Below are 13956 nucleotides of genomic sequence, written 5' to 3' on the forward strand. Positions count from 1 at the left end.
TCTAGGTTTGTCATAGCTTTTCTTCCAAGTAGCAAGTGTCTTTTAATTTCCTGGCTGCAGTTACCATCCGCAGAGATTTTGGAGCCCAAGAAAATAAAATCTGTCACAGTTTTTACTTTTTTCCCATCTATTTGCCATGAAGTGATGGGACCAGATGCCATGATCTTAGCTTTTTGAATGCTGAGTTTTAAGCCAGCTTTTTCACTCTCCTCTTTCACCCTCATCAAGAGGTTCTTTCATTCCTCTTTACTTTCTGCCATTAGAGTGGTATTATCTGCATATCTGAGATTGTTGATACTTCTCCCGGCAATCTTGATTCCAGCTTGGGATTCATTCAGCCTGTCAGAGTTGCTCCTAATAGGCCAACAATTTCTGCAGATAAAAAACTATAAGTTCTATACAAAATGTGAAAAAGCACCTATCTAAAGATACTAAAGAACAAACAAAAACCAGAAGACCTGACAACTGGAAGAAGTGAACATCATTATTGTTTTCTGTTTTTTATGGCTAATCACCATTCATCTAAGGACAAACCACAGATAGCTCTGTGATGACAACTAAAACTGAGATAGAAATATTGAGGCCTTACTAGTTCAAGAACAAAAAGGATAAAACTGGGAGCTACCATAACAGCTGGAAAGTGAAGGAGAAATCCCCAAAAGATAAAAGCCATGGCCAGGGAGGCCCCAATTCTGCATATAAATCGATTTGATCTCTGGATGACCCCTGAACCAGCCATGCACAGAGGAGACTCCAAGGAGCCCATCTACAGATACACGAACTGAACAGAAACCACAGCTGCTGCCTACCAAGCAGGTATGTATGATGTTTAAGCCTAGAAAATAGCCTGATGAGATAAATTTAAAAAAAAATAAACAAACCACAAGATTTTATGGAAGAATACAATAGAATCGAGAGTTTCTGCAACGTATTATTCACATATTCAGGATTCAACCCTCAATTACCAATATATAAAGAAAAGAGAAACGTGATCCATACTCAAAAGTAGGGTCTGCACATTACGGTCTGTAGATCAAACTCTGGCTGCTACCTAGTTTTGCAAATAAAGTTTTATTGGAACACAGCCATACTCATTTTGTTTACATATTGTCTATGGCTGCTTTCATGCTTCAACAGCAGAATTGAGCAGTTGTGACAGAGACTGTGTGGTCTACAAAACCTCAAATATTTACTATATGATTGCCAATCCCTTCCCTCCACCCTGAGCTATTGACAACCAGTGATCTGCTTTCTCTCACTATAGTTTTGTCTGCTCTAGAACTTCATGTAAACAGAATCATACAGTGCATTCCTTTTGTGTCTGGTTTCTCATTTAGAATAATGCTTTGACTCTGACTCCTGGTCAAGAAAAATGAGCAATCAATGGAAAGTACTCCAAGGAGACCAAGATGCTAGAATTAGCTGGCAAAGTTTTAAAGCACTTATTTTAACTATGCAGAAGAACATAAAGAAAAATATGTTCACAAAGACTGAATACGTAAGAACAGTTTTGTGGAGAAAGAGAAAGTATTAAAAAAAAAGAACTGAATGGAAATGAAAGAACTGAAAAATACAATATTGGAAATATAAAATTCAATGCATGGGCTTAACAGCAGACTGGAAACTGGGAATGATATAATAAAAAGTAGTATTTCTCAGGTACTCCTGTGGTTAAGACTCAGCAATTCCATTGCAGGGGGCATAGGTCTGATTCCTGGTCAAGGGACTAAGATCCCACATGCTGTGCGGCATGGCCAAAAAAAAAAAAAAGAAGTAAATTTGAAGATACATAAATGGAAATTATCCAATATGATGAACAGTAAAAAAGAACTAGAAAGAAATGAAAGAGCCTCCATAAGCTACAGGACAATATCAAAAGTTCTAACATGTTAAAGTGGAGTCTCAGAAGCAAAGGCGGGAATGAGGCAGGAAAAATATTTGAAAATTATGTCAAAATTTCACAAATATGGTGAAATACATAACTCTATAGAATAAGCAGCTGAGAAAACTTGAAACAGGAATAAAAGGAAGAAAGCCATACCTGGGAAAATCAAAGTCAAGCTGCTGAAAACCAAAGATAAAATATTGAAAAAGACCATAGAAAAAAAGTGACACAATACGCAGAAGAAACAAAACAACCATTACTGAGTTCTCATCAGAAATAATAGAAGAGGGTGGGAGAGAATTGAGAGAGTAGCATTTAAACATATACATCACCACATGTAAAACTAATAGCTAGTGGAAAGTTGCTGTATAACACAGGGAGCTTAACCTGGTGCTGTGTGACAACCTGGAAGGGTGGGATGGGGGAGGGCGGTGGGACAGAGGCTCAGGGGAAGGGGACATATGTATACTTATGGCTAATTCACATTGTTCTATGGCAGAAACCAACACAACCTTGTAAAGCAATTATCCTCCAATTAAAGAAATTTTTTTTAATTATAGGAGACAATTAATATTAAAACAACATTTTCAACTGAATGAACAAATTGCTAGATATTCACACAATGAACTATATTCAGTATTAAAAAGAAATGAACATCTATATCTATTTTTAAAATTGATTTAATAATTAATAACCTTCTAAAACAGAAAATACCAGGCCTAGATGGGTTCACTGGTGAATTCTACTACATATTTAAGGAAAAAAATAAACCAATTCTCTGCAATCTTACCCTAATGTAATACCAGACAAAAATAATAGAAGAAAAAAAACTACAGACCAACATCTCTCCTGAACAGAAACACAAAAATCCTCAACAAAATACTAGTAAATCAAATACAAAAAAAGTAAAAAAAAGGATTTTGACCAAGTGGGATTTATCCCAGGTATGCAAGCCTAGTTCAACATTAAAAAATCAACTAAAATTATCTATCATATCAAAAGACTAAAAAAAGAAGAATAAAATGATCATGTCAATATATGCAGAAAAAGCATTTGACAAAATCCAGCACCCATTAATGATAAAAACTCAGTAAACTAGGAATAGGGAGAACTCTCAACTTGGCAAAGATTATCTACAAACAATCTACAGTTAACATCATACTCAAGAGTGAGAAACGGGAAGCTTTTTCCAGATCAGGTACAAGCTAAAGATGTTCCCCTCACCATCTCTTTTCAATATTATATTAGAAGTTCTTGCTAATGTAATAAAGTAAGGAAAAGAAACCAAAGGTATACAAATTGGAAAGTAAGACATAAAACTGTCTTTGTTTGCACATGACATGATCGTCTATGTAGAAAATTAAAAAGAATAGACAAAAAAAACCCTTGAACTAATAGGTGGTTAAAGCAAAGTTGCAGGACATGAAGTTAATATACAAAAGTCAGCTGCTTTTCTAAATGTTAACAGTGAACATTTGAAATTAAAAACACAATATCATTTATATTACATACATTTAGGCATAAATCTAACAAAATATGTACAAGATCTGTATGAGGAAACTGACAAAAATTCGGATAACAAAATCAAAGTACTAAATAAATTGAGAGATATTCCATGTTCATGGCCAGGAAGACTCAACATTGTCAAGATGTCAGTTTGGGGGACCTCCCTGGTGGTCCAGTGGTTAAAAGTCCACTTGGCAATGCAGGGGACACAGTTTGATCCTTGGTTGGGAGGATGCCACATACCGTGGGGCAACTAAGCCTGAGCATCACAACTACTGAAGTCCACGCACCTAGAGCCTGTGCTCTGCAACAAGAGAAACCCATCGCAATGAGAAGTCCACCTACTGCAACTAGAGACATTCTGCAACGATGAGAGTAGCCCTCACTTGGCACAACTATAGAAAGATCACTCATAGTAACAAAGACCCAGCACAACCAAAAAGAAAAAAGTCAGTTGATCTATAGTCAGTGCAATCCCAATCAATTCCCAGCAAGTTATTGTATGGATATCAACAAATTGATTCTAAAGTTTATAAGAAGAGGCAAAAGACCACAACATTGGAGGAGAAGGACAAAACTGGGAGACTGATACTACTTGACTTCCGGACTTACTATAAAGCTATAGAATCAAGACAGTGTGGTGTTCATAAGGGATAAATGGAACAGACCAGAGAGCCTAGAAATTGAACTCCATAAATACAGTCAAATGATCTTTAATAAAGGAGTGACGACAATAAAATGGAGCAAAGAGTCTCTTCAACAAATAGTGTTAGATGTGGATATGTTAGGTGGCTTCAGTTCTGTCCAATTCTTTGTGACCCTATGGACTGTAGCCCGCCAGGCTCCTCTGTCCATGGGATTCTCCAGGCCAGAACACTGGAGTGGATTGCCATACCCTCCTTCAGGGGATCTTCCTGACCCAGGGATCGAACCTGCATCTCTTATGTCTCCTGCATTGATAGGCAGGTTCTTTACCGCTGGAACCACTGGTTCTTTACCTGGGAAGCCCGTTAGAAGAGGACATCAACATGCAAAAAAATGGATCTAAACACAAACCTTACACCTTTCACAAAGATTAACAGAAGTTGGATCATGGACCTAAATGTAAAACACAAAATTGTAAAACTCCTAGAAGAAAACATCAGAGAAAACTAAATGAATTTGATATAACACCAAAGACACGACCCCTGAAATACCTGATAAATAAGGCTTCATTAAAATTAAAAACTTCTGTTCTGCAAAAGACGGTATCAAGAATAATAGAAGACAAGCCACAGACTGGGAGAAAATATTTGTAAAAGACACATCTGACAAAGGAACGTTATCTTAAAAACACAAAGAGCTCTTAAAATTCAACAATAAAACAAATAATAGGGGAGTTCCCTGCTGGTCTAGAGTAGGGACTCCAGGCTTTCACTGTCCTGGCCTAGGTTTAATCCCTGGTTGGGGAACTTAGATCCTACAGGCCATGCAGCAGAGCCAAAAATATAAGAATACAATTAAATTAAAAATATAATCTCTCAGTTAAGAAAAGATTTAAAAAAATGGGCCAAAGACTGACAGACAGCTCACCAAAGAAGACATACTGATAGCAAATGAAGGTGTGAAAAGATGCTCCACATCACTTGTCATCAGGAAAATGAAATTAAAACACCAATGAGATACCACTATATACCAAGTAGAATGGCCAAAATCTAGAACACTGACAACAACAAATGCTGGCAAGGGTGTGGAGCAACAGGAGCGCTCATTCGTTTCTGCTGGGAAATCAAAGTGGTACAGCAGCCACTTTGGAAGACAATTGGCAGTTTCTTATAAACTAATCTTATTTTTACCATACAATCCAGCCACTATACTTCTTGGTATCTACCTAAAAGAGCTGAAAACGTATGTCCATACAAAAACTTGCACATGGATATCTACAGCACCTTTATTCATAACTGCCAAAACTTGGAAGCAACCAAGTTATCCTGCAGTGGATGAATAAAGAAAGAACTATTGTACATTCAAACAATGGAGTATTCTTTCATGCTAAAGAGAAATGAGCTATCAAACCATGAAAAGGCATACTTTCAAATGCATATTACTAAGTGAAAGAAGCCAGTCTGAAAGGCTACATATTATATGATTCAACTATATAGCATTCTGGAAAAGGCAAAACTACAGAGACAATAAAAAAATCAGTGGGGGAGTGTGGCATGAACCAGGAGAGCACAGAGGATGGGCAGTGAAAAATACTCTGTATAATGTCGGATATATGTCATCATACATTTACCCAAATCATAGGCTGTATAATACCAAGAGTGAACCCCAAAGTAAACTACGGACTTTGGGCGATTGTGACGTGTCACTGTAGGTTCACCTTTGGTAAAAAATGAGCCACTCTAGTGAGTGACGTTGATAAAGGGAAGGCTGTGCATGTGTGAGGGCAGGGGGCATATAGGAAATCTCTTTACTTCCCTCTCAATTTTGTTGTAAACGTCAAACTACAATAAAAAAAAAATAAAGTCTTTTTTTTTAAAAAGTAATGAACTATTAATATAGTTCACATTCATCACAACTTCATAGATGAATATCAAAAATGTGGTAAGTGACAAGATTTCTCTGGTGATCCAGTGGCTGAGACTCTGTGCTCCCAACGCAGGGGGCCAGGGTTCGAACACTGGGCAGAGAACTAGATCCCACGTGCTGCAAATAAGAATTTCAATGCCACAACTAGAGATCCTGAGTACCACAACTGGGACCCAGTGCAGTCAAATAAATAATTTTTTTCTTAATAGGGTGAGACAGATGTCTAGAAAAGATAAGTATAATATAGTAACACAGAAGGAAAATGTTCACCTAGGAATGGAGGGGAGTAAGCAGTGATTAAGAAGAAATACAGGGAATATTTTAGGGTAATGGTACGTGCTATACCTTGACTATGTTAGCATTAACATGTGTGATTAATTTGTCAAAACTCATCAAAATGAAAAAAAAAAAACTCATCAAAATGTAACTTAAAATAAGGGTATTTAATTATGAGTAAATTACATGCAAAAAAATTTAATTTAAAGAATAATTCTAAGTTTCAGCAATTAAGACTATGAAAATTTCCCAAATACTTTATCCAATAAAATTATAAATCTTTCTAATATGGTATAATCACCAGGCACATAGTTTGTTTTTATGATGCATTTTGCCAGTGAATTAAATAAATGTGTATTCAGGGTGGAAAAGGCCAAATTAAAATGGAATTCTACAGAATAGTCAATGAATTAATATTTAATTTACTCAGTAAAGAGTGGACCTAAATCTAATCATATCACTGCTGCTGCTGCTGCTAAGTCACGGCAGTTGTGTCCGACTCTGTGCGACCCCATAGACGGCAGCCCACCAGGCTCCCCCGTCCCTAGGACTCTCCAGGCAAGAACACTGGAGTGGGTTGCCATTTCCTTCTCCAATGCAGGAAAGTGAAAAGTAAAAGTGAAGTCGCTCAATCATATCTCTAGCTGTATTAAATACAAATATACTAAGAGCCTCTAAAAGGAACCTTGTCAGAATAGATTAAAAAAAAAAAAAACCAATTATATGTTATAGGTTGAAGGTAAAATATGGAAAAATATATACTATGTAAACAGTAAGCATATCTAACTGCAATATCTATATCAATATTACATAAAATAAACATTAAGATTATGACCAAGATAAAGACATTTAATAATGATAAAATATCAATGTCAATGATGAAGACAATTTATCAAGAACAAATAATAATAATTATATATGTATCTAATAACACAGCTTCAAAATATAAGAACAAAAATTGACAGGATTAAAAGGAAAAAGAGAAAAATTTATAATCACATAGATTTTAACACTGCCCCCTCAGCAAATGATAGAACTAAATATTTTAAAATAAAAAATATAGAAAAACTTTATTCTATATAAATTATATCTAAAATTTCATTTTTTTAACTTAAAGGATAATTCTAAGTTTCAACAATTAACACTATGAAAGTTTCAATTAACACAGACATAAAACTCCTTTTCAAATATCAGTGAGTCAAATTCAGCAATACATAAAAACAATAATATATCTTGTTCAACTTGGATGCATCCCAAGAATGGAGAAATGGTTTAACATTTGAAAATAAATCAATGTAATTCACTATATTAACAGAATATGGGAGAAAAAATATTAAAAACCATTTGACAAAATTAATGCATCCATTCATATTAAGAACTCTCAGAAAATCAGGTGTTTTTATAGAAACTGAAAAGCTGCTTCATATACATACAAATACACACACACACATACATATATATACATAAATGCAAACAACCTAAAATATCCAAAGTAATCTTGAACAAAAAACAGAAGATTTTGCATACTCTGACTTCATGACTTACTATAAGTCTATAATAATCACAATGCTATGGTTTGGCATAAAGATAGGCAAATATATCAATGCAATGGATTGGTACTGTACCCAGAATAAACCCACTATTTATATAAATGATTCAAGGTGCCATTTGGTTTTTGGCAAAGGTATCAAGCAACGCAATGAAGAAAGGAACATTTCTCAACAAATGGTACCAAAACAACTGGATATTAATATGGGGAAAAATTAACATCAACCCCTACTCGTCACGATACACAAAAATTAATTTGAGATGGATCACAGACATAAATATTAAAGCTAAAATGATAAAAATCCCATGAGAAAACAGAGGAGAACATCTTTGCTACTTCAGAGTAGGCAAAGGTTTTTTAGGACAGACAATACAATAACTATAAATGAAAACTTAATAAAATAGATATCACTGAAATTAAATTTTCTGTTCACCAAAAGATGAAATTTTAAAATGAACAGAGTCAGAGTAGAAGAAAATTTTCACAGAACATGTAACTGACAAAAGACTTATATTTGGAATATGTAACAAGCTTGTACTACACAGTTACAAAAGGCCAAAACCTCAACCTCTGCCCTGCAAAAAGGTGGTGATGGAGAAATATCTGACAGAACACTTCACAACAACAGATAAATGAATGGCCAATAAGCACACGGAAAAAGTGGTCAACATCATTAGTCACTGCTGTTGTTGCTGTTTAGTCGCTTCAGTCATGTCCGACTCTGAGTGACCCCATGGACTATAGCCCACCAGGCTCCTCTGTCCACAGGATTCTCCAGGCAAGAGTACTGGAGTGGGTTGCCATGCCCTCCTCCAGGGGATCTTCCCATCCCAGGGATCGAACCCAGGTCTCCTGTACTGCAGGCAGATTCTTTACCACTGAGCCACCAGGGAACCCTAATGACTAATGGGAAATGCAAATTAAGCCACAATGAAATACTTATTGCACAGTCATTTGAATGGCAAGGATATGAAGCAACCAGAATTCTCAAACATTGTAATACAGTATAAAATATCATATAAACTTTGAAATATGTCTGGCCTTTTCTTATAAAACTAAACACATACCTACTACCCTACAACCCAATAATTCTATCCCAAGGAATATACCGAAGAAAAAAAAAATCATATGATCACACAAACACTTGTACATGAATATTCATAGCTGCTGCTGCTGCTGCATCGCTTCAGTCGTGTCCGACTCTGTGCGTCCCCACAGACAGCAGCCCACCAGGCTCCCCCGTCCCTGGGATTCTCCAGGCAAGAATACTGGAGTGGGTTCCCTTTTCCTTCTCCAATGGTGGTTTGGGGGGGTGCTAAAAAGTATAGCAGGTTTCCCTGGTGGCTCAGCAGTAAAGAATCCTCCTTCCAATGCAGGAGACACAGGTTCAATCCCTGGGTCAGAAAGATCCCCTGGAGAAGGTGGGAAATGGCAACCCACTCCAGTACTCTTGCCTGGAAAATCCCACAGACAGAGGAACCTGGCAGGCTACAGTCCATGGGGTCACAAAAGAGACAAGACAGAGCAACTAAGCCAACACCACCAAAAGATAAGCTAGGGACATAAACAGGAACTAGATAATTAAGGGCTTCTTATACTAAATACAGAGTTTAAACTTTACCCTAGGAACTATGAAGGATTTTAAGCAGGGAAATGACATTTTTAGATCCACATCTTAGAAAGATTTCTATGGAAGCTGTGTACTAGACAGACAAGAATGGAGGCAAAGAAAGTTCAGTAGCCTGCTTCAGACCTAGAAGAAGGGATAGAAACCTGAAGTAAGAGTGCAGAGTGAATGGAGAGGGATCCCTAATGTTCAGAACCTACAGGACATGGTGAAGCACATGTGGTGGAGAGGGGCTAAGAGACAGGAATGTGGAATGACTCGTTTCTTCCGCTGAGGCCTTGGAAGAGGGTATGGTGCCACTTAGAGAAAATTGGGAGAAACAAGAGGCAACAGGATTCACACACAGGTAGAAAGTTTAGACTCAAATACAAGAACAGGAAGAAAGCATGGATGCGTCTACTGACAGGAAACGGAAGGAAGTTTTACTCGGTGGCCCCTATTTTTTCAGTGAAATAAAAGGCAAGCTCACATGCTAAAACTAATGAGAGAAATGGTGGAGACGGAAAGTTTAGAAAGAGAAGTAATAGTTAGGGACAGCCCTCAGAGGAAGAGGGAGCCCTGAGGATCTATCTGAGTGTTTTTGAAAGTCAAACTCATTCTGGCCTCAAGATGCACAGTGGTAGGATTTCCTCCAGCAGACTCAGCAGCCCAACTATAAGAATAGAGACATTAGGTGGCTAACTTGGGCCAGGACTGGAGTACTATGAAAAAAATGAAGGGAAAGGAACAAGTCTCAGCAGAATTGATGGCAATGGTATAAAAGTAATTCCAGTAATGGACTTTGAGTCTCAGCGGGCTAGGTAAAGAAACGCTTCCAGGGAGCTGGAGGACTGGTGGAAAATGTAATGAGGTCAACAAACAAGAAAGGGGATCTGATGTGGTCAAAGTGTACATTTACTGGGAATAAGACAGAAAGCTGGAAGGACTGAAGGCTGTGGTCAACATATAGGATGTTGCAACACTCTGGCTCACTGCTTTGCACCTAAGAAATACTCACTGAATTTACTGATGGCCAGACAGGCTATTAGGACTTCAAAGCCTATCAGTTAAACAAACTAGCATTTGGTGAGAAATTTCCAAAAGGAATCCTCATTCACACTGTCAATTCAATATAGCATAAACTCTTATATCACATCCAAAGTAAGGCTTCCAACATTAACTCCCCTGATCTGCTATTTACCTATCACAAGCTTGTCACGCAAGCTCAAAGCATTTAAAAAAAAAAAGGATCTTGCTTGAAAATTGCTTGCTGCAATTTTTCTGCTACTTGTCCCAAGCTACCTCTGAATCAACTGACGTTGTCTTTTAAACTGTAAGCTCACCATATTTATTCAAGAGCAGCCCTATTTGCTGTTATTCTTAATGAGTCACTATTCAAGGCAGGAAGCTTGAAAAGAAGTTTAGCCCTAGAAAAGACCTAGCTTGGCAGCCTCCCCTTTCTAATATACCAGCAATACTCTTGAAACTGGGAACTAGAAAGTGTCCCCTCAAAAGCAAGATATCACTGTAAGGCAGCCAGGTGTCAAGGAGAAAAGAAATCAAATTTATGACTAAACTGAATATTTGGTCCTTTACTTTTTTGTCAATTCATGCTGTCTTTCTTAAAAAATTATAGTTATATTAATAAAACAGTGACTACCTTCAAATAGTACAAAGCACTTAGCAGATTTCTATTAAGTAAATTCATTTTTATATAATATCAATCAGAAATTATCTTAATTTCCTATCCAGTAATTCAAATTCTTCAGTGTCTCTCACTATCAGGGAAAAATCTCAAACCCCTTAACAAAGTATATAAGCCTTTGTGATCTGATTTCTGACTTCTCCACTAGCCTCACTCCTCTCCACTTAACCTCAGTTGTTATTCTCTCTCCTCTGTAGGTCCCCTGCCTGCAATGTCCTTTTCCTTACTCACTGCCTGACTAATTCCTCCCTGTATCTACCCTGCAACTTTTTCTTTGAAAATTTCAAACAAACATAAAAGTTAATAGAAGAATACAATAAACATATGTCCTAAAAATAAATAAATATATGCCCTTCATCTGGATCCACCAGCTGTTACACTTTTTGCCACATTTACTTAACCCCTCTCTGAACTATCTGAAAGTTATAGACATCATGACACTTAACCCCTAAAACTTCAGCAAGTATCTCTGAAGAATAAGATCATTCTATGTAATCACATACCATAATCACCCAAAATATTTACCACTGATATAGTATTACCTAATATGTAGTCCAAACTCAAATTTCCCCAGGTATTCCAAAATGTTCTTTCATAGTTACCATCTCACATACAGTCCAGGTTCGATGCACGATACTGGATTCTTGGGGCTAGTGCACTGGGACAACCCAGAGGGATGGTATGGGGAGGGAGGAGGGAGGAGGGTTCAGGATGGGGAACACATGTATACCTGTGGCGGATTCATTTTGATATTTGGCAAAACTAATACAATTATGTAAAGTTTAAAAATAAAATAAAATTTAAAAAAATAAAAATAAAAACACTTTTTATAAATGAAAAAAAAAAAAAGAAAGAAAAATGATTTGGCAAATGAACCTGCTACTTTCCACTTAGCTATCTGACACATTAGCAAGCCAAGATTTCTTGATAAATAAAAAACGCATTTTAGTAGAATTTAAGTAAAATCACAGTATTCACAGCTATTTTGATTTCCAAACAGGTCACAAGAAGAAACTTGGAAATTTGAAACTATGACCAAACTTTATGCCACCTTAGTCCTGAAAAGGACACAGATTCATTAAATAGCTTTCCAAACAGCTTACAAGCTACTTTTGAAATTTGCTTTTGGTATTGAACATAAATACAATCAAAGTAGTCTCATCTTCTAAACTGTAAAGTATCAGTTAAGGAAGTGAAACAGGTGCTCGATATATACCAAAATCTTGATCATACCTGGGACCAAGCAATTCACTACTATCATTTCAATGTATTAATGAATTCCTGAGACACTTTTTGTTAAGTTTAACATAGGTTGCTGAAAAAGCTAAAATTACTAGAGGACATTAACTTGGGCACTTGTTTTTCAAATAAAAATTAAGACTGAAAGAAAAGGAACTAGAAACACAAACAGAACTAGCCTCTTATATACAAACACACACATTCACAGAGCGTTTTTATTCTTAACAGCATCATTTACCTTCTGCCCTTCTCACAAAGCTTCTCAATTTCAGCTTTTAGATCCTGCTCCTTCTGCAGAAACTCCTTCTTTTCTTTCTCTATTTTCTTCTTCGTTTCTTCTCGCTTTATTGTTACATCTTGGATAGCTTTTAATATCTCCTGAGTCCCACACAATTATAGTCACACACAAAGAAGGAAATGAATTAGTTCTTTTGGTCTGAAGGTTACTTTCAACTATCACAAATTAACACTGACTTCAGAGAATTTAAAATGAACTGAAGGAATCTAGTTCATGAGTAGTCCCAAAAGCCAGTACTTAGATATAAGGGAGTAAGTAATAATGCAGATATCAATTCAACAGGAGAAAGAATTTCTAACAATCACAACTGTTCAAAAATGGAATTTACTGCCTTGTGAAGCAATAATCTCCCCATTACTGGTGCTCAAATAAAGGCTGAATGAACACCTGTCAAGACTGCTGAGAAAGGCATTCTTGCACAGGGTGGGAGTTTGTTTCTTCCAACAAATATGTTCTTGCTTTGTTTTGTTATGGTTTTACTTGATTATGTGTAGGGATTATCTGATCTTTTTAAATTATCTGACTACATGTATAATAAGTCAAACAATTAAAAAGTGATAAATTTAAGTCATCTCTTATTCAGTCGCTCAGTTGTGTCCGACTCTTTGAGACCCCCTGGACTGCAGCACGCCAGGCTTCTCTGTCCTTCATCATCTCCCAGAGCTTGCTCAAACTCATGTCCATTGAATCAGTGATGCCATTCAACCATCTTGTCGTCTGTCATCCCTTTCTCCTCCTGCCTTCAATCTTTCCCAGAATCAAGGTCTTTTCTAGTGAATCAGCTGTTTGTATCAGGTGGCCAAAGTCCTCTCTAATTCACACCAATTCCACCCATAAAGTAATCAATGTGTTAAAGTGTTTTGTACTATTCTTTCACAACTTTATCCATCCTCACACCAACACATGTACTTATATACATATTTCTTTGCTTTTCTGTTTTTTTATAATGAGGTAATTTTATATACATTATTCTGCATCTTGCTTTGTTCACCTGACATGAACATACTTACAGCAAATATAGACAAAACTAAAAGACAGCTGCATAACACAACCTGACACATGTATTTAGCCAATTTAGCCACTCTATTAAAAGCGCCCATCAGGTTTATTCCAGTTTTCTTGTACTACAAACAGTACTACAATAAACATTCTATGTCTATACTTTCACATAAAAACCTTTTATTTCTGTTGAGTAGACTTCTAATAATGAAGAGTCTAGGTCAAGGTATATACACATTTTAAAATTTAACTGACAATTCCCAGTATCTTTTCTTAAAAAAAAAAAAAAATTGATAACAATTCACACTCCTACCAATGTCTA

General features: G+C 36.4%; 1 protein-coding gene across 4 annotated transcripts in view; it reads right to left on the reverse strand.

Moving 5' to 3' along the window:
* Positions 1-13956, reverse strand: part of RNF214 (ring finger protein 214) — a 50287-nt gene that overhangs the window by 25247 nt on the left and 11084 nt on the right. For all 4 annotated transcript variants that reach the window (XM_044929716.2, XM_025266839.3, XM_025266840.3 and 1 more), the window contains one exon: positions 12576-12715. In XM_044929716.2, coding sequence (XP_044785651.1) covers positions 12576-12715 — 140 coding nt within the window. The remainder of the gene's footprint in view (positions 1-12575; positions 12716-13956) is intronic.

This window comes from Bubalus bubalis, chromosome 16 (genome assembly GCF_019923935.1).
Source record: "Bubalus bubalis isolate 160015118507 breed Murrah chromosome 16, NDDB_SH_1, whole genome shotgun sequence".
Classification (NCBI taxonomy): Eukaryota; Metazoa; Chordata; class Mammalia; order Artiodactyla; family Bovidae; genus Bubalus; species Bubalus bubalis.